The 27,853-nt window shown below is 39.7% G+C and overlaps 1 protein-coding gene across 1 annotated transcript; it reads right to left on the minus strand.

Moving 5' to 3' along the window:
* Positions 1 to 1,583: 1,583 nt before the first annotated feature.
* Positions 1,584 to 27,715, minus strand: TCAIM (T cell activation inhibitor, mitochondrial). Its single transcript, XM_069860140.1, has 10 exons — positions 27,599 to 27,715; positions 24,234 to 24,369; positions 23,537 to 23,690; positions 20,966 to 21,212; positions 19,222 to 19,344; positions 13,231 to 13,328; positions 11,575 to 11,666; positions 8,102 to 8,334; positions 6,566 to 6,697; positions 1,584 to 5,275 (listed from the first exon to the last, which is right to left on the minus strand). The coding sequence occupies exons 1-10, from the start codon at positions 27,625 to 27,627 to the stop codon at positions 5,050 to 5,052; spliced, it is 1,470 nt and encodes a 489-aa protein (XP_069716241.1). The 5' UTR covers positions 27,628 to 27,715; the 3' UTR covers positions 1,584 to 5,049.
* Between the last annotated feature and the right edge of the window lie 138 nt (positions 27,716 to 27,853).

Here is a 27,853-nt window from a genome sequence, read left to right on the forward strand (position 1 = left end):
TTTGGACTATAACACAAGCGGGATTCAAAAAACTCACTCTACAACCATGACTCACCGACTCAATGAACTTGAAACATCCCATTAAAAAAACCCAACCCAGGACAAGAGGTTCCCAGAAACATGACAAACTGATGGGTAAAATAACGTGTGGGTTGGACAAAGCACTACCAAGGAACGCCTTGATCTTGAACTGTGGCCGCAAGATCACAGAGCGGTGTTAAGGGAGGACATCAGGTTCTCATCCGATTGCTGCTTGTAGTAAATGGCCCCAGAATATCCCGTTACAGAGAAAGGGTGTGCACGGCCACCACAGGCATTAACTGACTGCTCAACTATGCCCCTGCAACATATACAAATCACATGACAAAGCAGATGATTAAAGAGAAACAACCAAAAAGGAATTAAAGCTGACTGGTATCTTAAGCTACATCAAATTGCCTTGCGTGCTCCTGAGAAGCTAGGTAGGGGTGTTAGAACTAAATTAAGAAGAAAGTCGTAGCTCTGCTCTTTTCATCTAATCCCAATGTTAAAAGCTATTTCACGTTGTCATTCCAGCCACTACCTTTGGCACAAACTTTGGCCACTATCACTTTTCTGAAACCTTCTCCCCTGCTAAAATCAAAGAGAAGTTTACAAGGATTGAAGCAGCTCAATGTAAGACATGTTTGGGGGTCTGAAGTCAGCACAGTCCACAGCATCGATGTGGCTGATTTAAACTTGTGCTCTTTTGGTAATCATGTTAGGAATAGCAAAAGGGTTAAAAGATATTTAAACTTGCTAAACTATGGGGCCACACAATAGCCAAAAGCTATGGAAATAGAAGACAGAAAAGGCACTTGCAGAATATAAAAGATTACAAGAAAATATTAAATTTCAGCTCTACTAAATAAAATATCTTCGAAAGCTTTTTGTTTTAAAGATGTCACTGAGATCACAATCAATCAATCTAATACTTAGACACACAGTGCCCCATTGGAGGATTTAGCAAAAATGAAGTACTAAATTATTCAGCATTTAAGCAGTTGTGTGAGGAATATGTAGCTGAAAAGGACAAGCTGAAAAACAAGATTTTTTTTCTGTTACTTTAGTATTTTCTGTGCTTTTAACAGGGCCTCTCAGGGAGATAACTAAACATCTTTTTTCCATGCACAGAATCAAGATCCTAGCTTTTAATCTCATATTTTTAAGTCAAACTATTCTAGTATTTATATGGAACAGAAAAACATCTCTGAATTTATTAAATTAACATTTTTACTGTATTTACAGCTTTGTTTTCTCTTTCTCAGCTAGGCTGCCTTTTTATTTAAAAACAAAACAAAACATCTGCCCTGCTCTGTTACAACTCCATGTTGTCTTAAGCTTATAAAGAAATATTAGGAAAGTCTCATCATTGGACACATGCGCTACACACACACACAACACACACACGTGTCCAAGGAATCACAGAGACAACCCTGTTCAGACAAATACTATATATTCTCAGAAAGACAACTTTAAATTAATAAGCTTTAAAATTTCACAGTTTCCTCCAGAAGGTGTTTTTATCTGGAAGGTACACAAACTACATGAGATTTATGTTCTCAATGAAAAGTTCTAATGAATTTTGGATATGCTTTGACACATCAGCTCTAATCTTCTTGAAGATTTCCCCTTTTTAAGTCTTTCTCAAGATTGATTAACAACATTTTGAATGGCTTTCAAAACAGAAAAACAAGCCTTCTGGTCTCTGAGACTGTATCACAACAGTTAATAGCCAAAAGAACAATGGGCATTACTTCACAAAATTTCATACCATTTTCATATACAGCTCTAAGGATACAAACCACAGGCAGGAGCCTGCAACACTGGAATTCATACAGAACTGATACTGTAAATCATTATGTTGACAACTGACAGAAAGGAAACTGCTGTTTGCCAATGCATGCGTCTCAAGATCACAGTATTAAACAGCATCAAAATAACTCACTAAGGCAATAAATATTGCCTTAAGTCCCCATGTCTTTTATTCTAGCATTGAATTTCCTCCTGGCAGCTGCACTAAAACACTAAACCATTCTCGGAGGCTGAAGGACATGATCTGGGCATCACGGTTTATTTACTCACGATGCATGACCAGAACACGTTTGAAGTCTTTGATTGCTGGTAGAGAGTCTCACTTACCTTTCAAACATTTGTTGCACAAATTACTAAGCAGGAGAAAACCTCAAATCTAAGCCAAATAATAACGATTAAAACAGCAAGACATCAACTCCACCTAATTCAATACTAAGATTGTTTTTAAAGAGAACACTTTCTGAAACTTCACACCAAGCATGTTTTTGGTTGCTGGCCATGGAGCAAGTGGGAATTCTGTACTGAACAAAACTACAGCAGATGTTAATGTTAATTCAATTCCCACAATGAGCTGATAGGACAGTGTTGAACAGAATTTGAAGTGTTCTGTGCAGTGTAAAAACAGACACAAGTTTCAAATCACTGTTCTTTCCCATCCTGCCACGGCCACAAAAGGCTTTCTGAGTTCTAAATCATTTTCTTTCTCTCGTCTCATTGAAATGTTAGAAAGCAAAACAGAATCCGGCCAGATTAATTCATAAATATCTAATTAAATGGACAATTCTCTGTTATTTTTTTCTTCAAAGTAAGTCAAACTTGTCAAAATAAATACCAACAACATATATATAAAAGGTATTCTTTTGGTTTTTAACATTGCTTTTCTAAATATGTTAAAAATTGTTGGGAGACCCATATGTTTGTAAAGTCAACTTGACCATTCTGCAGTAAAATCAGTTTACAGAAAGCACACTGTAAAATAACTCTGTTAAGACCCAGACCTTACCACGCTGAATTACCGACCTAAATACAACCTTAATTTTTACATTGCTCAGTTTTTGAGCGGTTTTAGGGATTTTGACATGCATCTCCTTCAGGACCCAAGAAAACAACCCCCCGAATTTAACAGAAAAGGATCACTCCCACAGCCCCTGAGGTAACCACCTGCCTTGGGAGACAGCAGCAGGACTGGAACGCTTTGGCTTTTTGCACAGACCTGAGAGCCCTGCCTGGAGGCAACCTGCAGAAAAGCAGGCTGCCCCGCCACCCTTGGAGGGCTGACACATTCTGCCAGAGGATTTTGGCTACTTCCTCTCAGAAGGAATGGCAATAATTTTCAGTTCTATCCCAGACTGGAAATGTTTCACAGCAACTGTTTTCACTACTTCCATATTTAAACTCAGTTCTGCTCCCCTTCTTGCTTACTCCAATCAGGCATTCCAGGGTCTCCACTGCCCTGTTTTACTAATACCTACAAACTCATCCTATACTCTATTTCTTAAAGGCTCTTTACAGATTCTGTCTCCTTCTCCAGCTAGTTCTACTTTTGTTCCCTATGCCGCAAAGAGAAAGTCTCTAGATCTAGCCACAGCTTTCTGCAACATAAGTGTCAGTCCTCACAGAATCACATCAGGCTCTTGGTTGAGTCTACTCACCTTCCCTCAGACTTTTTTTATCTCCTCTACAGTCAAACTGGACAGCTGCTTCTTGCCTGAAGACCTGCAAGGGGTCATTCAATTCAGGCAAGAAAGAAAAAGCATTACTACACTCAGCTCCTGCTTTCAAAGAGCTGTTACAGGGAATATTTCTGGGCTACAAATGACAGGACTCGCTCACTTGCTTAGTGCAACTGGGTCACGAACAGTATCATCAATGCCAGATGTGGTGAGAGGGAGTAATGTGCAGTGCAAGTTAACTGCTTTGAAGAAACTATCAACTGATCTTCAGAACCTATACAAGAATTGCTAGTAATTCAGTTGAATAAAGGCCTGAGACAGTTGCAGCTGCTGTCTTGATGTTTTAAAACAGACACGTTTGAGGATCACAGCACAGGTTTTTAAGTTTGGCAACATCAACTTGACACTGAGCCTTTTAACTGGAGAGAACAGAGAACGACGATGATTTCCCTACTCAATACAAATATAAATACAAGGCAAGGAAGCTAGTTGTTATAGGTGAATTCAAGTCCAGAAGCATCAAGCAGTTGGTTCTTCTCAAAAGATATTTTGCAAAGAAGTAACCCAAACACAAAATACATCTTGACTTGTATTACAATGAAAAAGTGTTGACACACACTCACACCATCTCACACTTTTTTTTTCAAGGAATAAAGTACCAGTAAAGATCCATGAATTTGCTTTACTGCAAACTCCTCGTTCTCACAGAGAAGTACTTACACTTGCAGACAACCCCACACAAACCAATGCATCCTCTCCTCAGATGTCACACTAAATTACTCAGGTTTTTAAGTGCTGTGAATAGAATTTGCAGTCTGTTACAGTGCACGTAAAGAGGATTGTCTGTATTTATAGAACAAATGCTGGAAAACAAAAAGATAATGACATCTCCTTTAAAGTAACTGCAGACAGTACTATTGGCATATTTTAAAATTCTAAGGCAACAATACTGAACTAGCACAAGAAACTCTGCTGTAAGACCAAGTTAATGCACTGCTTTCTTCTGCAAAGTAGAAATAGTCTTATGTTTTTTCATGTCTCTTTTTTTTAGTTCAGTAATAGGTAGCAATGTAAAATGTCAGTATTGCCACCAGATTACTTATGTACCTAACTTCTGCATTCAATGAATCCCTTAATACCCTAAGATGACATGTGGTGTTTGGTTTTAGTAGTATCGTCTTTATTTAAGATGATCTATCCGGCAATATTAATGTATTTTAAAAATACACATGCATATTTCTGCAGACTTGCAATTTAATATATTTTCATACTTCACTACAAAAAATGCGGTTTCACAATTGCTACCATACACTGGGACTATTACAGTAGAAAGGAGAATGTACAGATGTCCTTCTCAGAACCGGCACTACTGTGTATTGTGCAAATTGTCTAGGACTCTGATCCTTTTTGAGCAGCAATTAGAAGAAACTGTGGGTTGAATACTGATATCAAAATACAGATTTAAATAATTTACTCTTAAAAACATTCATATTGGTAACCTCTTACAGAAAATAAACTATTCATCTGTTTATCAGATATTTCCTCAGTTTTTCCAGTTCCAAGGTATACACAGGTCTCCGTCCTGCAGCACAGAGTAGAAATGTGAAACGCAAAGGTGCATGCCTTGTAGGTATGGCAAGGACTCTTCCAGCAGTCGCTTACAACAATCTATCATCTGTGCACTGGAAACACTGGGTTCCTTATACAGCCGATCCAAAGAAAATTTTTCAGTGGAAGTATCAATCAGCTCCTTTTCCGTAATCATCATCCTAGCAAACGAAGACCACATAGAGTGACAAAATTAGAATTTAATCTCTTAAAAAAACCTACCTTGAAATAAGTGATTTGTAGGTTACATGCAGGCATATAGTATCCTTATAATGTGGGGTAGTGTGAGGTTTCTTGGAGAGTGAGCTACCGAGACGCAAATGCATACACTTGATACAACACCCATCCAAATCTCTACAGACAATACTTTCCTAGATATCACATATGGACAGGTATACAGAGAGCTATTCAGCAGTTTCAACTCATGTGGCATAAATCTAACTCCAAAGCCAGACCAGGGTTATGAAAAAATTCCAACAAACCTCCATGTTTTACCAAAGTCTATCTCCAAAATGTATCCTTCCAAGTAATCAGGTCTTACAGAGCTGAAACCATAACGCCTTCAGTAAGACACGTGCCTAAAATAACCTTCACAAAAAAATATCTGGATGTATACATTTTGTATAGACTGATGACAGTATGATATTTCGACAATTCATTACAGGCTTTCCAAAGCAGAAAAATAAACTTGCAGACCGCTAAAAGGACAGTAACACCAGATAACCTATTTCAGTATTTTATTTAAAATAAAATCAGTATCTCTACATCATGCTCTCAATCGTCCGAGACACATAGAAGGTCAAGAAAAAAAATCTACAGTTCTGATAGATATTACAAGTCGTATAAGTATGGCACTGTGACTGCACTGTTGTCATCTCTCTCACCTCACTCACATATGTCAAAGAGGCTCATGGAGGTATTTCTCCCATCAGTCTATCCCAGTCTTTTCCTCCCCTTGTTCAGTGCTAATTAATCTCTTCCTCAGCTAATTAACAAACAACTGGAAATAGTATTTATCTAGTTGGTATTGGTAATTTTTAGTTTAGACTTCACTGCTTTCTTGTCACAATGTAAGTAACATTAATAGAAGCTTGTTTCTTTTCTTATTCAATCAAAAGGTCTCTTCCTTAAAAAGAAATCCCATCTCTCCTTTGAGGAAGTAAACATGATGTAATTTTGACTTGTAAGCAAAGGTCTTTTATTTCTCAATAAAATATAAGCGTTTCTACAAGGTGAAGGGTGAGTATTTTCTATTAACTGTTTGTGTTCACTGAATGCTGAAATTTTTGACTTCGTAAAGGTGATGGGTAAAGTTCTATTTCATAACAGAAGTTTTTTTCCACCAAAAGAGCATGAATACATTTTTCAAAGTTCTCCTCCTCCTCCAAATGAAACATATGGCATGCAAAGATTTTCGTGAGCTAAATGTATTGAGTCACATGAACACTTACTCCTCCTTTCTTTTCAGATTCTGTCTTGCTTCCTGTGCTTTTGCAAAAATAAACCATTGAAGGGTTGCTGGGTCACAGACCGTTGGGATTGTAAAGTGTCCAAATTCATGTAAGCTTGGTGCATATCTGTCACTAATGAAAACAACGGAAATAAAAAACAAGGTATAATCTTTTTTTACACAAGTATTTACATGAGTTACTTTCATAATGAATTCTTAAGATAAAAGAATATAAATCAGAATAATTGATAAAAAATAATCAAGTTTGGTTCATGAGAATATAGAAGCACCATACATACAGCTTTTTCAAAATGGCATTTCGAAAGCAACTGTCAACAATACTTAAAAAAAATATAAACAGCACCACCATCATACACAGCTAAGTGTTAACCCGGCAGCACAAAACTTTTAATTTAACCCAGTACAATACTGTAATACAACCTAGCACAACACTAAGATAAATGACAGAACTTTGGCTCTAACTTCCAGTCCTGTTCAATATCTTGATCCATAACCTCGAGGAGGGGATTGAGTGTACCCTTAGCATGTTTGCAGATGACACTAAACTGGGAGGAAGTGCTGATCTGCTGGAGTCTGGGGAGGCTCTGCAGAAGGGATCTGAACAGGCTGGATCAATGGGCTGAGGACAATAGGATGAGGTTTAACAAGGCCAAGTGCCAAGTCCTGCACTTGGGGCACAACAACCCTATGCAGTTTTACAGGCCTGGGGAAGAGTGGCTGGAAAGCTGCCTGGCAGAGAAAGACCTGGAGGTGTTGGTTGACAGCAGCTGAACACGAGCCAGCAGTGTGCCCAGGTGGCCAAGAAGGCCAGTGGCATCTTGGCTTGTATCAGAAATGGTGTGGCCAGCAGACCAGGGAAGTACTCAGCACTGGTGAGGCTACACCTTGAATACTGTGTTCAGTTTTGGGCTCCTCACTATAAGAAAGATATTGAGGTCCTGGAGTGAGTCCAGAGAAGAGCAACAAAGCTGGTGAAGGGGCTGGAGAACAAGTCTTCTGAGGAGTGGCTGGGGGAGCTGGGGTTGTTTAGCCTGGAGAAGAGGAGGCTGAGGGGAGGCTTTACCGCTCTCTACAACTACATGAAAGGAGGTTGTAGAGCAGTGGGTGATGGTCTCTCCTCCCAAGTGATGGGTGAGAGGAGGAGAGGCAACGGCCTTAAGCTGCATCAGGGGAAGTTAGATTGGATATTAGGAAAAATTTCCTCACAGAAAGGGTCATCAGGCACTGGCAGATGAACTGCTTGGGGATATGATTCAGTAGTGGACAGGTACAGTTGGAGTTGATGATCTCAAAGGTCTTTTCCAACCTAATGATTCTACGATTCTATTTTATGATTCTACTCTACGAACTTGAGTGAAATTAAGATACATGAAGCCTTTAGAAACAGACTCCAGCATAATGGAAACCTGAGATTATATTAGTTTTCTTCTTACTGAGAGCAATCATGAGTGTAACAAAAAAAAAAAAAAAAGAGTAAAACCACTAAAAGGAAGCAGTCTTTCCTGCAAATACTTACCTTTCTAGAATCATTTGCAAGCCTCGCAGACTGCGAGGATGAAAAGGTAGTCTACTGTCACACAATTTATTATAGAAAGAGTTCAGAGTCTCGTAGTACTCTTCTAGAGTCAACAGGGGTTGCAGTTCTTCTATATATATTACTTGTATGCCTCCCAGAAGTTGGCTTATCCGATCCTCCAGGAACAGCAGCCTTTTTTGTAGTTTATAATAATTCGGCAATCTCTCAAAAATCTGTGCACACACACAAACAAACATTTCCTATGATATAAAGTAAAAAACTTAATTTTAAGAAATGCAAAAAAGTAACAATATAAGAGATGACACAATGCAAACAGAACTCAAGAGGAGAGGTGGGAGAAAAAAAAAACAACCCTAAAACCAGAAATATCAAATATATGCATTTTGGGGCAAGATATAAAGAAATAAGCTCATAAGTGTTTTCAGTATAGTATTTATATACTATATAGTATATAGTATTTGTATTATAAAGCAGAAAAAGGCCATAATAAGATCGATGGATGTCCTCTTTCTCAATATATACAGAAATTAATAGTGCCAGATGAGAAAGAAAAAATATAATCTGAGGCCTACATAAAATGTTTATCAACAAAACAGTTACAGTGGTAGAGCTATTCCATGTAAACTGGTTTTGCCCACTTAATTTATATCGATTCTTGAAAGAGTGAAGACTCAGTTGCTGCTGGAACTAGTTCTTTCCAAGGTTTTGCATAATAACCTAACTATCTTAGGTCTGAAGGGGGAGAAGAAAGGAAGAAGGTACCAGATCTCTAATATAAAAAAACCCTAAACTGTATCGGAAAGGTTTATAAGTGATCAGACTTGTGAGTCAAGGCATAGAAGGTGTGCTGTTCCAGCCTTCTCCCCGTCATAAGTGAAAAGGGTAAGTCTGTAGCAGTAGTCGTCACTACTCACCACATACCCAGTTATTACTATAACATAGATTTCCATACAAAATAAACCCCTGCTGCTGGAACAAGTCAAGTGCTTTTCAGAATAATCTCTTTAGAAACCCAAGTGAGTAGTAGAATCACAACAGCTTTTGGCATAATAAAATCAATTGATTCAGCATTTGCATTTATAACAGAGAAAAACTGCAAAAAATCCTCTAAATAAATACATTATTTCAGTTTATATTATATTATATATATTATAGATAATATATATCTATGTATAATTTTTATAAAAATATTGATATATAATCTTTCCATATATATATATACATATATATTCTTTGAATACATATCTCCTCTAACCAAACACTCCACAGACTGACTTAGACACTATTCTGCTGCTGCCTTTTTCTAATAATTAGTAACAAAAGTAACAGCACTTACAATTGCTTTCTAAAACAGGCTGGAACTAGAAAAAAAATTCCGCTCACTAAAAACCACGTGGCTAACCACCCTCATGAAGATATTCACTGACTTTTTCTGTGTATCTTTTAACATGATCTTCAGTATTTTAAATTAAAAAGCCTTTGATTTCCGGTTCAAATACATAATATTCTCTTGTTTTCCAGAGCAAATACCATCACCACAACTAACTACACACATTGTCCAATCTACGTGATGCTTTATGCAGATATATAACCACTTCAGAAAACCCTTTAGCAAAGGTTATAAGGAGGAAGCATTTATCTTTCCAAGGAAGACAGTGTTTATTTTAGTATTAACCAGAAGAACACTTTTATTCCAATGAAAATCACCACCTCAAATTTCAGAGTAAAAAGTCTTGCAACAAATTCTAGTTTCTTGGTTTAAGTTCTATGTAAATGACTCACATGAACAAACCACGTTTTGTTTTCTCCCTTAGTGAAACATATAAAGGCTAAAATTCAAACCACCACCAGAGAAAGCTTTAGACCGAGTGATAAATTTTTGTATTACTCATTGATTGGAAAACAGAAATAACATATTCTTATTTTCTAATGGATGAAAGTACCAACTATGAAATTAGAATCATAGAATACTTTGGGTTGGAAGGGACATTAAAGATCATCCAGCTCCAATCCCCCTGCCATGGGCAGGGACACCTCCCACCAGCCCAGGCTGCCCAAGGCACCATCCAACCTGGCCTTGAACATCTCCAGGGATGGGGCAGCCACAGCTTCCCTGGGCAACCTGTGCCAGGGCCTCACAACCTTCATAGTAAAGAAATTCCTCCTCATGTCTAGTCTAAATCTGCCCCTCGTCCTATCTCTACAAGCCTTTTTAAACAGTTCCTCCCCAGCTTTCTTGCAGCCCCTTCAAGTACTGGAAGGTTGCTAGAAGCTCTCCTCGGAGCCTTCTCTTCTCCAGGCTGAACAACACCAACTCTCTCAGCCTCTCCTCACATGGAAGGTGCTCCATCCCTCTGATTGTCTTTGTAGCCCTCCTCTGGACTCGTTCCAACAGTTCCATATCCTTTAAGTTGAGGACTCCAGAACTGGACACAATACTCCAGATGAGGTCTCACAAGAGAGGGACAGAGGGGCAGAATCACCTCCCTTGACCTGCTGGCCACACTTCTATTGATGCAGCCCAGGATATGGTTGGCCTTTTGGGCTGCGAGTGCACACACGTTGAGCTTCTCATCAACCAGCACCCCCAAGTCCTTCTCTGCAGGGCTGCTCTCAATCACATCATCCCCCATCCTGTACTGAAATCGGGCATTGCCCCGACCCAGGTGTAGGACCTTGCATTTGGCCTGGTTGAACCTCATGATGTTCGCACAGGCCCACTGCTCCAGCTTGTTCAGGCCCTTCTGGATCACATCCCATTCATCATTTCCTTTACAAAGGAATAATTTTTGATAGAACTATCAACAGTATTTCAGCTACCAAGATTCAAGAAAATTTCCTTGGATGATACGCTGATATTTTATTTGAGGTCCTTTGCACATAATACTTAAACATTAAGGATGTCAGAAAGCTTGTCAACTCCAAACTTTACACAAACAGCAGCAGAATTTCAATAGTCACTAAAGATAAACTTCTGCAAGATCCACATTATCTGTCTAAAAGAACAAAGTGGAATGACAGGATTGGTTAGCAGTTGTGATCACATTACATGATCACATTACAACTCCTTTAAAGTCCCATTTTTTTTAAAGAAGCTGAATAAAATTTCTGAATTCTTCATGGAAATGAAGAATGGATCATGAAATATACTGCCAGTGCTCCTTGCATAGACTGGAACACTGCAAAACTTATCAGTTTTCTTTATATCTAATGAGGGGTAGGACTGATCTGTTAGTGAAAGCAGCAGTAAAGATCTGACAAAGACTGTTGTTAGTAACAGTACATCACAGGATTAAATTTAGAATGTAATGTACACAGTTATGCAAAATATAGTACCTATGTGTTTGCTTTAAATTGCTCATCAGTTATCTGCTCCAACTAATATTTTGGTTATAGTTTAAAAAAGGGCGTCATAACAAGATTCATTATCATTTACTTTGAAATCTTCTTACTTTGGTCCAGTGATGGTGAACATCCATGGTCCCCAGCATTACATGGCCTGCTGCGCTCATACCTGAACGGTCTGTAAATACCACTGTGTGTCCTAAAGATTGAACAAAGGTCTTTACTAATTTGGGTTATTGCAATTATTCCCACAACTATTAACGATGCTATAAACATGTCACAAGCAATACCTTTCTGCAGCACAAACTCACATGAGTAGGTGCTTTTGTTATTCTCAAAATTTGCAAGAGTGATTCTCAAAAACTCCAAGAATTCTTTTCATATAAACCTTACCTAGCATTTGACTTGATTGTTTTTTAGTTAACCAGGCCTTTTGTCTTACAAAGACTAATTTTAAAATAAGAGAAAAGTCTCAGCAGATAGCATATTCAAGGAATCTCTACAAATAATATATACACCAGAAAATATACGCCATGTGCTTAAGGTATATGTAAGTATTGTAATGGTTGGTCAAAAAACTATCAGTACAGCTGTTCAACAATACTTCTACAGTATTCTGCAACATGCAAGCTCTAAGAAGCGCTTTCACTTTATGTTTTTGCTCTTTTTTTAAAGAAAGAATAGAGACAACATAAAAGGTTTACTTTTGAGGGGACAAATCAGTTTTGGGTCCGAATATCCTTTTTTTAAGTGAAGTACAAAGATCCTCACGAATTCTGTAAGGGTAAAAGCACAGGCACCTATTTATCACAAAAAGCTTCCACAAAAGCCTTCAGTGTGATGTATTAATCTATAAAACAGGGCTTTAATAGAAGCTCTTGCTCTCAGAAATCAGTTTTCCAAAATCCTTAAGAGGGAGCACACTGATTTTAAGGCATCTAGTCCATCCTTGTATCTCAAGGGAAGATCAGCTCTACTAATAAAGATCTTCACAGATGAAGAATACAACAGGTTCGTAAGACAGGCTTCTCTAGCACTTTAAATCCTTAGCATGCTTAGGTAAAGAAACTAATTTCAAACCTGATACAATGTAAAACTACTACTTATTGTTCTATCCACTCTGTCTTTTGACAAAGGATTAGGCGTGCCCTCGAATGAAATCCACTCAAAACCAAGTATCTGCAGACAGGTATAAGATGTGGAATCACAATCAGAGGAAACAGATACTGCCACAGGTCAAACAACTGTATGAAAAGAATGGTAGGTCATGTTTACAGAATATTTTAGTTTTTCCTGAGAAAATACAGGCTTTAATGCAGGTATTTTATGGAACATGCATGATAACACAATAGGATTTCAGAGGCATTTGAGTAAGTCCTCATTATATTAACTCTTTAGAGAGCTACTTGTATTTTTGTCTTGGATCTACCATGGGTAACAATCTATTGCTACCTCCATCCTTTTGGAGGCTCAGTCTAGATTTTTTACTTTCATTGCTAGTACTAAGTCTAGTACCTTCAACTCAGTTTGTATTTATTAAGAAGTAAAATAGAAGCCAAGCGTAGCAAAGACACTCTATGAAAAGGTCACTTTAAAAAATACCCAGTAGCTTAAAATGTAATTTCTCACCAGATTTTCAGTAAGCCTGGCAGATTTGTTTTTGCAGTTATCAAAAGCATTTGTGAAAAGGAAGTCACAGAAAACTCATATTCACCTTTGAATCAATACTATATTAGGACATATGAAACAAGCAACAGAGATACCTTTAACATTCTTTAATGCCTCTGGTCTCTGTTGGACTAAGCGACTGAGACTGTGTAGCTGGCTACAGCGGTGAGCAATACCCCAGCTTCTCTGCCACCTAAATAAAAACGCAATTGAAAACATTTAATTCTCAACATTATTTAAAAAAAAAAAATCAAAGATTTTGAGATGCAGCTGAAAGCCTTGTAATACAAACAACTCAAAATAGCACTTCAAAAGTAATAAAAGCAAAGGCCTACTGAAAAGCTGTACATGTCATAGAAAAAGTCCAAATAAAATTCCAGTCTTTCTTAAAGCGAGGGCCAAAAAAACAAACAACAAAAGGAATAAAACCAGATATTGGAAAAATAAGTATAAAACTTGGCAGACAGAACAAAATTTGTAAATCTCTCCCCAAGTTAAGGGAGTTAGGAAGTAAATAGCAACAAACAACCCAGTATTTGGTTCAGTCACTGACATGCAGTTTGTTTGTATATCACGTAATGTTTAGAGGAGCAAATACCCTATATAAGGAAACGACTTTTTTTTTCCTTTGAGTTCCTAGCCCAAAACATTACTATGATTCCAGCGGTAGGTATATATATGTACGTGTGTGTGTATAAATATATGCACATATACATAAGGCTAAATAGAGAGGAGCGGGAAGTCAGGAAGAAGAATTCAATTAATGCCTGGCTCCGAGCCTGGTGTGAGGAGAGGGGCTTTGGCTTCTTTGATCATGGGGTGGCTCACGCACCCCCAGGCTTTCTTGCTAAGGATGGGACATGTGTGTCTCCTAGGGGGACTAAAGCCCTTGCCAAAAACCTAGCTAAGTTCATAAATCGAGCTTTAAACTAGATGTGAAAGGGGAGGGGGTTGAGCCCAGGCTAGACAGGAATGAGCCTGGACGTGGGGCAATGGTGATTCAGAGAGGGTGTGCTGGTGTGGACCACCAGTACCTCACCACACAGAAAGTGGGGGAGAACACACCTGGGGGTGCTAAGGGAGATACGGGCACTCTGGAGCTAGCTACTCCAGTAACCAGGCAATTGGGAATGAACTCTGTTCCCTCTAAGAGGGCCGAAGGCTCGGCAGCTCAGCTGAAGTGCATTTACACCAATGCACGCAGCATGGGAAATAAGAAGGAAGAGCTGGAAGCTGTTGTAGGGCAAGGAGCCTATGATGTCGTTGCCATCACAGAAACGTGGTGGGACGACTCATATAACTGGGGTGCAGCTATGGTGGGGTACAAACTCTTCAGGCGGGACAGGAAGGGCAGGAGAGGAGGCGGGGTAGCCCTCTTTGTAAGGGAGGACTTGGACTCTGTTGAGATGGATTGTGGTGATGAGGAGATTGAGTGCCTGTGCGTTAAAATCAGAGGAGCCCACCAGAAGTTAGATTTTGTGATGGGAGTCTGTTACAGACCACCCAGCCAAGGAGAAGCAGCTGATGAGCTCTTCTATAAACAGCTGGGGTTAATCTCTAGATCAATGCCTCTCGTACTTGTGGGAGACTTCAATCTGCCTGATATCTGCTGGAAGTACAATACAGCAGAAAGGAAGCAGTCTAGGAGGTTCCTGGAGTGCGTGGAAGACAACTTCCTCGCACAGCTGGTGAATGAACCAACAAGGGAAGGTGCCCTCCTGGACCTGCTGTTTGTGAACAGAGAAGGCCTTGTGGGGGATGTGGCAGTAGGTGGATGCCTAGGACAAAGTGATCATGAGATGATAGGGTTTTCTGTTCTAGGTGAAGTAAAGAGGGTGGTTAGTAGGACAGTAGCATTCAATTTCCAGAGGGCAGACTTTGAACTCTTCAGAAGGCTGGTTGGCAAAGTCTCATGGGAGACAGTACTTAAGGGCAAGGGAGCCCATGAGGGCTGGCAGCTCTTCAAAAAGGAAATTCTAGCAGCTCAGGAGAAAGCCATCCCCATGTTCCGGAAAAAAAGCCAGCATGGGAGAAACCAGCTTGGTTGAACAGAGAGATCTTGAGTGATATCAAGAAGAGAAATGTTTATGGGCTCTGGAAGAGGGGACAGGCCTCTTGGGAGGACTACAGGAGGGAAGTGAGACTGTGTAGAGAAAAAATCAGAAGGGCTAAGGCTCAGCTAGAAATCAGATTGGCAAAGTCTGTGAAAGATAACAAAAAATCCTTCTATAAATATATAAATATTAAAAGGAGGACTAGGGAGACCATACAGTCCCTATTGGACGCAGAAGGAACAACAGTGACAGGGGATGAGGAAAAGGCTGAGGTACTTAATGCCTTCTTTGCCTCAGTCTATAATTTTAAAGAAAGTCGTTCCATCTGTGTACAAACCCAGGAGCTAGAGGAGCAAAATGAGGCTCCCATAATCCAAGAGGAGGTGGTCAGAGCCTTGCTAGCCTGACTAGACACCCACAAGTCTATGGGGCCGGATGGGATTCACCCTAGGGTACTGAAGGAGCTGGCGGATGTGCTGGCCAAACCCCTTTCCATCATCTTCCAACAGTCCTGGAAGACTGGGGAAGTCCCACTGGACTGGAGGCTGGCTGATGTTGTGCCCATCTACAAGAAGGGTCGCAGGGAGGATCCAGGGAACTACAGGCCTGTCAGTCTGACCTCAGTGCCAGGGAAAGTCATGGAGCAGGTGATCTTGAGTGCTATCATGAAGCACATGCAAGAGAACCGGGTGATCAGGCCCAGTCAACACGGGTTCACAAAAGGCAGGTCTTGCCAGACTAACCTGATCGCCTTCTATGACAAAGTGACTCGGCTGCTGGATGAGGGAAAGGCTGAGGATGCGGTCTTCCTGGACTTCAGTAAAGCCTTTGACACAGTTTCTCAAGCAGAATGCTGTGAGAAACTGTCAGCCTCTGGCCTGGACAGGCACACACTCTCCTGGATGGAAAACTGGTTGGCTGGCCGGGCCCAGAGAGTGGTGGGAAATGGTGTGAAATCCAGCTGGAGGCCAGTGACAAGTGGGGTTCCCCAGAGCTCAGTGCTGGGTCCAGCCCTGTTCAATGTCTTCATCAATGATCTGGATGAAGGCATTGAGGGCACCCTGAGCAAGCTTGTGGATGACACTAAGCTGGGTGGAAGTGTCGATCTGCCGGAGGGCAGGGAGGCTCTGCAAAGGGATCTGAACAGGCTGGACCGCTGGGCTGAGTCCAATGGCATGAGGTTTAACAAGGCCAAATGCCGGGTCCTGCACTTCGGGCACAACAACCCTGTGCAGTGCTACAGACTAGGAGAAGTCTGTCTAGAAAGCTGCCTAGAGGAGACGGACCTGGGGGTGTCGGTTGACAGCGACTGAACATGAGCCAGCAGTGGCCCAGGTGGCCAAGAAGGCCAATGGCATCTTGGCTTCTATCAGAAACGGTGTGACCAGCAGGTCCAGGGAGGTTATTCTCCCTCTGTACTCGGCACTGGTGAGACCGCTCCTCGAATCCTGTGTTCATTTCTGGGCCCCTCACCACAAGAAGGATGCTGAGGCTCTGGAGCGAGTCCAGAGAAGAGCAACAAAGCTGGTGAGGGGGCTGGCGAGCAGGTCTTACGAGGAGGGGCTGAGAGAGCTGGGGGTGTTTAGCCTGGAGAAGAGGAGGCTGAGGGGAGACCTCATTGCTCTCTATAACTACCTGAAAGGAGGTTGTAGAGAGGAGGGTGCTGGCCTCTTCTCCCTAGTGACAAGGGGCAGGACGAGAGAGAATGGCCTCAAGCTCCGCCAGGGGAGATTTAGGCTGGACATTAGGAAAAAATTCTTCACAGAAAGGGTCATTGGGCACTGGAACAGGCTGCCCAGGGAGGTGGTTGATTCACCTTCCCTGGAGGTGTTTAAGGCACGGGTGGATGAGGTGCTAAGGGGCATGGTTTAGTGTTTGACAGGAATGGTTGGACTCGATTATCCGGTGGGTCTCTTCCAACCTGGTTATTCTATGATTCTATATATATTTTACAGTGGCATCATTTTCTGTTAAAGCATACAGGAGTCAGGTGTTACACTGGTGACTTAAATACTTCATTATCCATAGCTCTGACATCTCTTCCATCAGACAGGCCACACAAACTCCTAACTAAATTTCAAAAAAGCATTTAAATTGTATAGTTGTCCCAGTGTATGAAAAAATATATCCTTTTACAAACTTCTAACTGATATAGAACTGTCTCAAAATGGGAGATTACCATTCCCTTGTACTGGGTCTGTCTGGGATGGGTTTAATTTTCTTCATAGCACCTGTTTTTTACTAAAAACATTTTTTTTTAACTAAATCCATTGTTGGCAACAGTGTTCAGGTTTTCACTCTTTCCTCCTGCTCTGACCGCCCCATCAGTGAGTAGCTGGGCTGGGCAAGAAGCTGGGATGGGACGCAACCAGGACAGGCAACTCAAACTGACCAAAGGGATATTCCAGACTATATGATGTTGTGGTTAGCTCAGGGAAAGGAGGAGAAAGGGGGACTGTTGTGGTTATGGCACTTGTCTTCCCTAGCAATCATTACAAATGCTGAGGCCCTGCTTTCCAGCAGGGGCTGAACAGCTGCCTGCCAGTGGTAAGTAGGGAACAAATTCCTCTCTTTGCTTTGCTTGAATGCACAGTTTTGCTTCACTTCACCTATTAAACTTCTACCTTGATACATGAATTTTATTGCTTTTGCTCTTCCTGTTCTCTTCCTCTCATCCCACTGGGCTATACAAGCAAGCAGCTGGCTGGGTGCTTAGCAGCTAGCTGGGTAAACCCACATCATCTCATTTCGGGAAACCTAAGTGGCAAAACCCCACTCTTTGGGATGCAGATAATGGCACTGCGCCACAGCCCTTAGGACACAATTCAATCTACTATAATGCAAGTCATTCTACTAACTATTTACTATTACCTAGCAATATCACTTTGCTTTCAGAAGCATCAGACAAGGATGTAAAAAGCTCTCTCATAGACCCTACTTTTCTTCAGCTGTTCTGAATGTATACATAGAATAGAGCCAATGATCCTATTATTTTTCCAGATCTCTGTGAGCACTAAGCATTAGGTGGTGTGATCACAAGTAGTAGTTTCCTATTAAGATACTTGCTTGTCAGATTTCGGATGCTTACATTCTTTTCTGAATAATGACAATATAACTCTTGGGAGTTTAATAACTTTTTATGGAAAACAATAGTTTTAGTGTATTTTAAAAGCACAAATGATAAGAAAACTAAATAGAAGCCACAAATAAAATGAAACCTATGCATTTAATATCAAAGACTGTTTCAGAAACAGGATCACTAATTTTGTTAAAAAAAAATGCCTCCAGCTTAAAGTAAGCCAAGGTATTTTATAGGGTAAAAGGAACAGAAGCATGATTTCAGAAGCTCCATGTCTCTTTTTCCTGGTTAAAAGAACTTAACAGACAATCCCCAAAGTTTATTCTTCCATTGTTGAATAGTCTCACTGTCATTTTTCTCATCCTGAACAACCCACTTCACAACATCCCCATTCAAAGGCACAAGATTTAAAGAAGGATCATAAATTATTTTCTGGAAAATATTCTGATGAATCAAGATCACCAACCGTACTCAGCCTTTTCAAGCAAACAATGTCCTCCTCCTCTGGAGTGTGAGAAACAAGACACTACAAAGAACAACTTTCTAAAAAATGCTTCAGTAGGTAACATGTGCAAAGTGGCATTTCACTGCCAATCCAGCTACCTTTGTAGACATTCACTTGAATTTGGGAAAAGTAATTTTATCCAGCAAAACACAAATGTATGTGAATGCATATATACACACAGGTCCTATTTCAAGTGCTTATGTGATTGGTACACCTGGAGCCTACATAATTAGTTAAAAACAGTAGGTCTTTCCGAGTAGATTGCAATGGGAAACTTTAATCCTAACAGAATTCTTCTAGAAAAATATTATTCAGTGCAATAACACTCTTACATATATGAAATATAGGTGTTTCGATGGAATAAACTTTTAAGCTCATGACATAGTACTACACAACACTTCCTTGCTTTGACCATCTTAATGCAAGTCCAACTGATGTAATTTATTACCTGATATCTGAGAGCTGGAGTTGATGCGAGAGTTCAAATTTTAAACGTTCTAGTTCTTTCCTAAGTGGCAAACTCTTTTTCAGCTTTTTTACTGCACTTGCTTCATTATAATCTAACCAGGATCTGAAAGAAGAGGAAAAAACCAACAGGAGAGGCATGTTGTATTATTTTTCATGCGAACAAGTACAACTAACTGAATTCTTGCACTTAACATTTTATTTCAAGTTACTAGGTAAAGGGATTTTTTTAAAAGTAGAGAACAGAAACTGGCACTGCTAAATGTCCAACCTCAAAATATTTACAAAGGTAAGCCTGGTGCTTAATGTCATTGGGGGGAACTAGGGTATCAAATTGAACCAAGAGACACTGACATTGTTACAAGACTTAGAAGTGCAAAAGGTGGAGAGCATTAGGTAAGTGTCATTTAGGGAGTCAGCTTCAAAACCTAGTGCTTAAAGAAAGAAGTTCCCATACATCTGCCTTTAAGAAAACCCAAAACAATAAAAGTGGTGATAGCAGACTATCAAATAAGGTAGGTTGTACTAAAGGGCTGAATTTGGTAACTCTTACAGAGCTGGGATGAATACAGATTAAGCAGGTCAAAGTTTTACACTCTTTAATCAATAATCACAACCAGGCAAACATGACTTACGAGTATATCTAAAACTTTCAATAAATAGATCATTCTATCTCTAGGAAAAAGCTAGTCTTTTAAGAGATTTAGCTTTGGTCCATAACAAACTTATTTGCATACTCTTTTTTTCATAAACAAACACTTCCATTCTTGTACTGTATTCTAAGCAAAAAGAAACAACATCAGAAGTAAAAAGAGAGGTCCAATGCCAAATGGTAAGGTATTAAAACCAGAGGGTTAATATGTAACTGTTCGTGGCACTTCTTGTAAATGTGTAAAAATAAGTAAAAATATTCTCTATGTTAAATCACAGTTAAGTTAAACAGCAGCATGTATTACAGTAATTCTATTTGCAAGGTGCTAGGCAGGATGAGGGGTATTCTTTGCTCTGAAGATACCTACCACCAGCACTCTGCATTTATCACAAATGGCACCTAAGTCTCACTGTTACAAGAAGTCTTTCAAGGCAGTATTTTTGACCCTTTCTCAAAATAAGCACAGAAAGATTTTATAAACAACCACCTTCTAATACACAACACGCTGCATTTAATGCAAGATCAGTATTCGCAACTGCTTCAATTTAAATATTAGAGTATGCTGAACGGCAAACTAGAAGCACAACCCCAAAACATCTGACAAATTACAACATTCTAGCCTTGTATTACATTCCACCCCACTCCCAACAGAATGCGGTAACAAAATACTAACAACGAAGTTAATATCCATACAGTTTTGTGTTATGGAAGTCCTGTAAGAGGTATGGAGCTATTTGGAGCAAGTGGAACCTCTGCTTCCTTCTGGATTGTCACCAGTATTCCACAAAACTGAAAAATTAAATCAACCAAAACTAGATCAACCGAACACGGATGCTGGGCAAAGAGACAAGAATGCCTCAGTTATCCCAGGAGCTCATTTGAACTCTCATTAATTATAAAAAGCATGACAGAATTACATGTTGGACAAAAAAGATTTGTATTGTTCAGAGCGTTTATTGACTGCCTTTAAAAACCTCGATGATCTGTTGGGTGTCTTCCAACCTGGTGATTCTATGATTCTATGATAAGACCAGTTTAGGCTACAAAATATCAGTTAAATGAAAGCCTTACATACATTAAAGTTGTTTCCACTCTCTGGGCTTGTTCTAATTCCTCCTCAGGATCCTTGAATCCAGTAAATGAATAATAAGTCTTATCCCATTTGATAGGTCTGTTCACTGTGCTTTTTGCTTCCTTCTGGGGCTGAGAGTTGACATTCAAACTCTGAATATGCTCTGTAGACAAACTGCAGGAGTTGAGGATATCCAGTACTGTGCTCAGGAGATCCCTAGTATGTAGTGTAAAACTGACTGCTCGAAATCCTATAAAATACAGGTCCCACAAAATTAGTATTATTGAATTAAAATTATTCAAAATACATTCACATTTATTTCATCTTAAAAGAGCCCAAACAAGGTGCATGTAGTTGGAAATTATTATTATATTGTTATTTCAACACTCACTGCAAAATTCATGTGCAGTTTAACCTTTAAAACTGTTATGTGTCCAAAAATATAAACAAGAGTTGTTTAAACTGTTTGAATCATTGGACAAATTTGAAACAGCTACAGATGCAGCATCACCCAAAAAAAGACGCTTTTGTTTTAGCAGGGGCAGTTTTGTCCAGTAGCTCTACACAATTCACACTATTACCGATCATCACTTTGGGTATAATTTACTGCAGAAATGCAGTACTACAACAGCTCTTTACGAGCTGCAAAGAGAAGTTCAGAAAAAAACATTACACTTGCACATCGGCCAAAACTAAGTTCCACCACTTAGCTACTGGGCCTAATTACCCCACTAGAAATCAAGCATTAGACTTAAGAGCAGAACACAGCTGCCAGTTCAACTGTTACTTTAAGCAGAATGGACATAATACTACTATTTTCTTGAAGAACAGAATGATTTTGTTTTGTAGGACTAGGGCCCCTCACAATTTGCTCAAATGTTTTGACTACAAGCAAAGCATTCTCAAGCAGCGTTCTGCTTGAGAAACTGTCAGCCTCTGGCCCGGACAGGCGCACACTCTCCTGGGTGGAAAACTGGTTGGCTGGCCGGGCCCAGAGAGTGGTGGGAAATGGTGTGAAATCCAGCTGGAGGCCAGTGACAAGTGGGGTTCCCCAGGGCTCAGTGCTGGGTCCAGCCCTGTTCAATGTCTTCATCAATGACCTGGATGAAGGCATCGAGTGCACCCTTAGCAAGTTTGCGGACGACACTAAGCTGGGTGGAAGTGTCGATCTGCCAGAGGGCAGGGAGGCTCTGCAAAGGGATCTGAACAGGCTGGACCACTGGGCTGAGTCCAATGGCATGAGGTTTAACAAGGCCAAATGCCGGGTCCTGCACTTCGGGCACAACAACCCTGTGCAGTGCTACAGACTAGGAGAAGTCTGTCTAGAAAGCTGCCTGGAGGAGAGGGACCTGGGGGTGTTGGTTGACAGCGACTGAACATGAGCCAGCAGTGTGCCCAGGTGGCCAAGAAGGCCAATGGCATCTTGGCTTGTATCAGAAACGGCGTGACCAGCAGGTCCAGGGAGGTAATCCTCCCTCTGTACTCGGCACTGGTGAGACTGCTCCTCGAATCCTGTGTTCAGTTCTGGGCCCCTCACCACAAGAAGGATGCTGAGGCTCTGGAACGAGTCCAGAGAAGAGCAACAAAGCTGGTGAGGGGGCTGGAGAGCAGGTCTTATGAGGAACGGCTGAGAGAGCTGGGGGTGTTTAGCCTGGAGAAGAGGAGGCTGAGGGGTGACCTCATTGCTCTCTACAACTACCTGAAAGGACATTGTAGAGAGGAGGGTGTTGGCCTCTTCTTCCAAGTGACAGGGGACAGGACAAGAGGGAATGGCCTCAAGCTCTGCCAGGGGAGGTTTAGGCTAGACGTTAGGAAAAAATTCTTTACATAAAGGGTCATTGGGCACTGGCACAGGCTGCCCAGGGAGATGGTTGAGTCACCTTCCCTGGAGGTGTTTAAGGCACGGGTGGATGAGGTGCTGAGGGATATGGTTTAGTGTTTGATAGGAACGGTTGGACTCGATGATCCGGTGGGACTCTTCCAACCTGGTTGTTCTGTGATTCTGTGATTCTGTGACTAGCAGGATACAGAACATGCAATTCATCTGCTAGATGAGGCATATTGGTACATCAGAGCCAAAGATATAGAATAAAATTAATCAGAGACAATATTCCAAACTCAGCAATATTTTCTATAGTCTCAAAGCTGAGAGACAATGTGGCAAATGGAAGCCTTGGATATTATACAACTGCTTACAGAGTAAGTTGCTAATGGTCTTATAAGCACCCTGACATTGTGTACTACATGTTATCTGCAATGAAAACCAACAATTGCTCCAGCTAAACATGACAATGGTATTAAAAACAGAAAAAATACCATTTACATAAACCTATGCTGTTCGCTTCCTCATACCGTGACTTGACCTCAACTTTGTAATTTCTCATTCTTCAAATGCTTTTAAAAGCTTAAGATGTTTAGTTACTTGGGATGGTCCCACCTGTCTGATCTAATACCTGTTTTCACAGTTTGACAGGGTTTTATTCAGTTTAAAAGTCATTATGACTGCACAAGGCTAAGTAATGATCTGAAAGAACTCAAATACAAGAACACACATTCTGCACAACATAGAAGCACCTGAAGCACTGAAGGATTCTTGAACATTAGAAGAGTTTGGTTCTCTTTCTCTTACATAAAAAGTAAGCTGAGTTGGCTTAAAGGAGCGAAATCCTGGTTTCTGTAGATTCTCCAAATAGCCATTTAACCTCTTTAGAGAATTTTCATTTACTTCCTGTTTAAAAAAGAAAAAAAACACATTACAGATTATGAATTTGGCCATTTTGCAACTAAATCTTTTTAATCTTGCGTGCAGAACTAGTTTTCACAAACTGCCAGTTGCTCTTAACAATAGTGATATAGTTCGAATTCTCAGCATAAATGAGTAATTATCTTGCATAAATAACTTGCATGATGTACCTTCTTGTACATTCCAAACCACAACTTTTAAGGCTTTCAATCCAGAAGAAACTAATTGATTCAAATATGATGCACAGCATTTCAAAGTGATAAAGCTAGTGGTATATATTATAAATTAGACTGGAAAGACTCAGTATTTTACTTATACCAATTAAACAGAAAATAAGACTAATAAATAATGGATGTTTAAGGGATCCTTCCTTGCTAAAAATAAAGTAAGTGCATATTTTTGGTCTCTGTTAACAATCACATTCAATTCTGATATTACTTTTGGTTCTCTTGACAGCAGGAAAACCAGAAAATTTCCATCCTTGATACTGGACACATTCACAAACAGAGCACACTAAAAGATTTTTACCCTCTCCTTGGGATGCTGGCCAAAGAAATCTGGATGCACAGCAAAATAGAAAGGTCTGAGAGCATTGATGGCATCAGCTCCTGACAGAGTTCTTGACTGAAGAATGCATTGCAGCGGTATCTTCTCCAGACATAACCTAAGTAATAAAATGTTTACATATAACACAATCAATCAAGTGACAAACTTACATAAACTACATTAGAATGCAATTTCACAGTTGAAAATACCATTTGAAACTGGTATTGGAAGTCCAAGTGCTAGATTTTTTCCCCTTGAGACTCACAAAACTGTATTTATGTAGAACAAATACAACAGGTTCATGAGGAGGTGGTTGGCTGAGTAAAGACATGTAAACAAGCACAATAACTTTTTCCTCCACTTTCTCAAAGCAGTCTCAAATAAAAATTGCCCAGTAAAGCAGTTCGAATGATAAAGACTGGCTTTAGTGGTATTTCTGTAGCTATTGCTGAAGCTGCTCTTAAAAGGCAAGCCTCATATACTTTTGAGATTCCAAATTAAAAAGCCAAATCCTATGTTTCAAAGCCAAAGAAGTGCCAAAAAATACTAAATTTTATCCAGGAGTAACAACCAATTCAATCAAAAGAGAAACTAATGCAGAATTTGAGGTCCACATACTTGTGCCCATTTTAAAAGGACTTTAAATCTACTTTCCCAAACACACTCTTTTATAGAAGATATCAAGCAAAAAGACAGAACTTTTTTGCCCTTTGATCTTCACTAGAAGGGAACAAGGACTAAAAGAAAACTCAGTGGTAGGTGAAACAATCTTTTCCTAAGATCAGAGGAAAAGTTAAGTTGAAGAAGTTCTACAAAGTTCAGAAAGCACAAAAGATTGAATACCTCCAATTATGCATAAATTAAACAACAGTTGTGCAAAGAGCAGGCTTTTGTAATGTAAGACTAAAACCTAAGGAAAAATAAGTTCTGAATTAAAGATCATCAACATTTCCAGCCACTGCTCAAAGCTGACATTCAGGTTAGCTAACTAATTACCAAGACAGAGTCTATGTAAAAGCAGCAAGAAAATGTGAATTGGTAAATATTTAATAATAGATTTCTCCCTTAGCTGATTTCACAAGCTAACAAATTCAACAGGCTAACCATTTTCTGTGGTTAATGTTCACTTTGGCTTGCAACTCAGAAGGGAAAGGATTCTGCCCTGGTTAAGCAATACAACACTGTTTCACACCTCACAGTATCATTCATCCAAACTAGGAGCTCCAAATAGGAAAATATATGACAGATTGGAGGCAAAGCTGCTTGTTCACAAAACCTAACAATTTTATTAAGACTGTTTTACAGAGAGGTATTTGTTCAGCTTCCTACACCAAGTTATTGTCCTGAATGCAGAAACCTGTGAGATTATTTACTGACTGCTTCCATTAATTAAAATAAAAAAAAAAAGAAAAAAATCCCCAGATTTGAAAAATCCTGTGTATTGTCTGAGCGCATTCTGGCAAACCGTAGAGTAAATGGCAACAGTTGAGTTGTCAAGCAGATGCAATGACCCTTACTTTACCTTTTTCCTGTAAACCTTTTCAGCCTTTCAATGAGAAACATGAAAGCAATTAAAGCTAATGTCTACTGCCTAAGAGGCAGGCAAATATTTAATTAGTAGGTCTTAAAAGTCAGCTTGCTGAAAACAGGAGACATTTTTGTAGAAAAATGGAATAGAAAATCTGTAATGTAAGATGACTGATGAAATGTCAAACTCTTACAACTAGAAACAATTTTCACATGCGCGGATTAACTGGCAGATTAAAAAAAAGACAAAATGTGTTGCTGGCAAACACTTTAACCTCTTTCCTGGCTGCATCCGAGAAAGACTCTAAAACTAGTCATCGCTATAGCCCACGATCATACTCAAAATAGTAGGAGATAGTGAAGTACCTCAGCAATATAACGTTTTTAGGGAGAGGAAGAGCTCTCAATGACAAGAACATGCCAGAGATGCTCAGTGATGCAGTAAATAACCCCTCTACCTGACCTGGCAAGAAAGGAAGCAACGCACACCAGATAAAAGTTCACGTGGTCATATGCTTTACCATTTTGTCTTGCAGAGGGGATACCCCTACACCCAAATTTTTTTTTTTTTTTTTTAGGAAGTGGACACAAAGCAGTAACAAGGAAAAAAATCCTTTCAAGCAAAGAAAAAAAGTATATTAACCAGCTACCTATCTGGTAGCAGTTTTGATTAACAGCCATGCAAGAAGCCCACATTATCCCAGACTCAGCTTCAAGGAGAAAGCAAAGAGCTCAGTTCTCTCTTCACCTTATTCATACATTGTTTCCTGCATCCACTCTTGAACGATACTTCATTCTGTTCCCAGAAGTTAGGAAAAAAGTTTTAACTTACCTAAAAACTATTAATCATACTCCCAAGTTTATTAATCATAAACTTCCATCTGGTATTCTACCAGAAAAATGGCCAAGTATGGTTAACTTCAGCTCCCTTGTTTTGCATCTAAACAGCACTGTCATGCTAGCAGGAAGGCTCAGGATTCTAGCCAAAATTCTATTTTGAACTTGCTTAAAAGAGAAACGCTCAAAGGCCAAAATTAGTCTGCGTGACAGAAGGAAGAATTCATTCACTGAAGGTGAAAGACAGAACTCTGAGGCATCCTTCAACTGAAGTGACAAAATAAATGAATTGAAACGAAGTTAGAATGAGAAAATGCAATAAAGATGCTTATGGCTTCTCGCACAAGCAGAAAGGACTATTCCAAGAACTTAATTCAGATCTGAAGAGCAAAGAAAGGCTTCCTGCTAAAATCAAGGTCATAACCACGTCGAGGGCAGCCGTCTCCACTTCATGACAGATAAGAAACACAATCTCCACTAGACCACATTATGCAATCGTACTTTAGGACTGATTCAATTTACTGATTAAATAATTCCCTTTAGCTTGCTTTTTTGCTTTTTCTTCACATTTCTCTGAAGTTTAACTTCTTGGGTTATAGCTTTGGCAATGAAAAGCTTTGTTAAATTAAGCTCATTATTACAGGCATGTTCACTCATTCTGAAACACTGAGCTCTAATAACTCAATAATGCAGCAATACATTGGATGTCACATTCAGATTTAGACTACCACTATCTCATAATTAGGGTATTTTAAAACCCTCTTTTTGTTGAGAGCCTTTTTAATATCTCACTTGAGGGCAACCATATGGCTTTTGGAGATTTTCAACTGTGGATGCTCTGTTGAAAGCTTCAAGCTGTAAAGATGAGAAAGCCAAAGAAATAAGCATTAAACAAAAATACTGAACCGATTTTACATACATGAAAGTCTTAAGCAACATTGAAACATATGCTAAAGGCAAATCAGGTCAGCAACATGCCATACCTTCTCACGGCTCCCAAGCTGCAAAACATTTCAGCAACTCAATGGTCAAGCCAATTTTCAGCCATCCACTAACTCACTTCAAAAAAAAAGGAAACGAAAGCTGGTTTAGTAATGGCCATGAGTATTTTACCCGTTAATGATCAGTGCATTCTCTAACTCTTAGGTTCTAACTTTTAAAGGCGCAATAGTAATAGAAAATTGAGAAATCGCATAGAAAACCGGAAGTTTTGCAAAAGAATGTTTTCAGTTCCGCTA

This window comes from Phaenicophaeus curvirostris, chromosome 6 (genome assembly GCF_032191515.1).
Source record: "Phaenicophaeus curvirostris isolate KB17595 chromosome 6, BPBGC_Pcur_1.0, whole genome shotgun sequence".
NCBI classification, from domain to species: domain Eukaryota; kingdom Metazoa; phylum Chordata; class Aves; order Cuculiformes; family Cuculidae; genus Phaenicophaeus; species Phaenicophaeus curvirostris.

Coding starts and splice junctions, on each gene's coding strand:
- TCAIM (XM_069860140.1), bottom strand. CDS start 27,627: ATGTTTTGCAGCTTGGGAGCCGTGAGAAG. Junction 19,345..20,965: donor AGAGTGGAAACAACTTTAAT/GTATGTAAGGCT, acceptor CTCTTCTTTCAG/ATCCTGGTTAGATTATAATG. Junction 8,335..11,574: donor TTCACCATCACTGGACCAAA/GTAAGAAGATTT, acceptor GTGTGTGCACAG/ATTTTTGAGAGATTGCCGAA.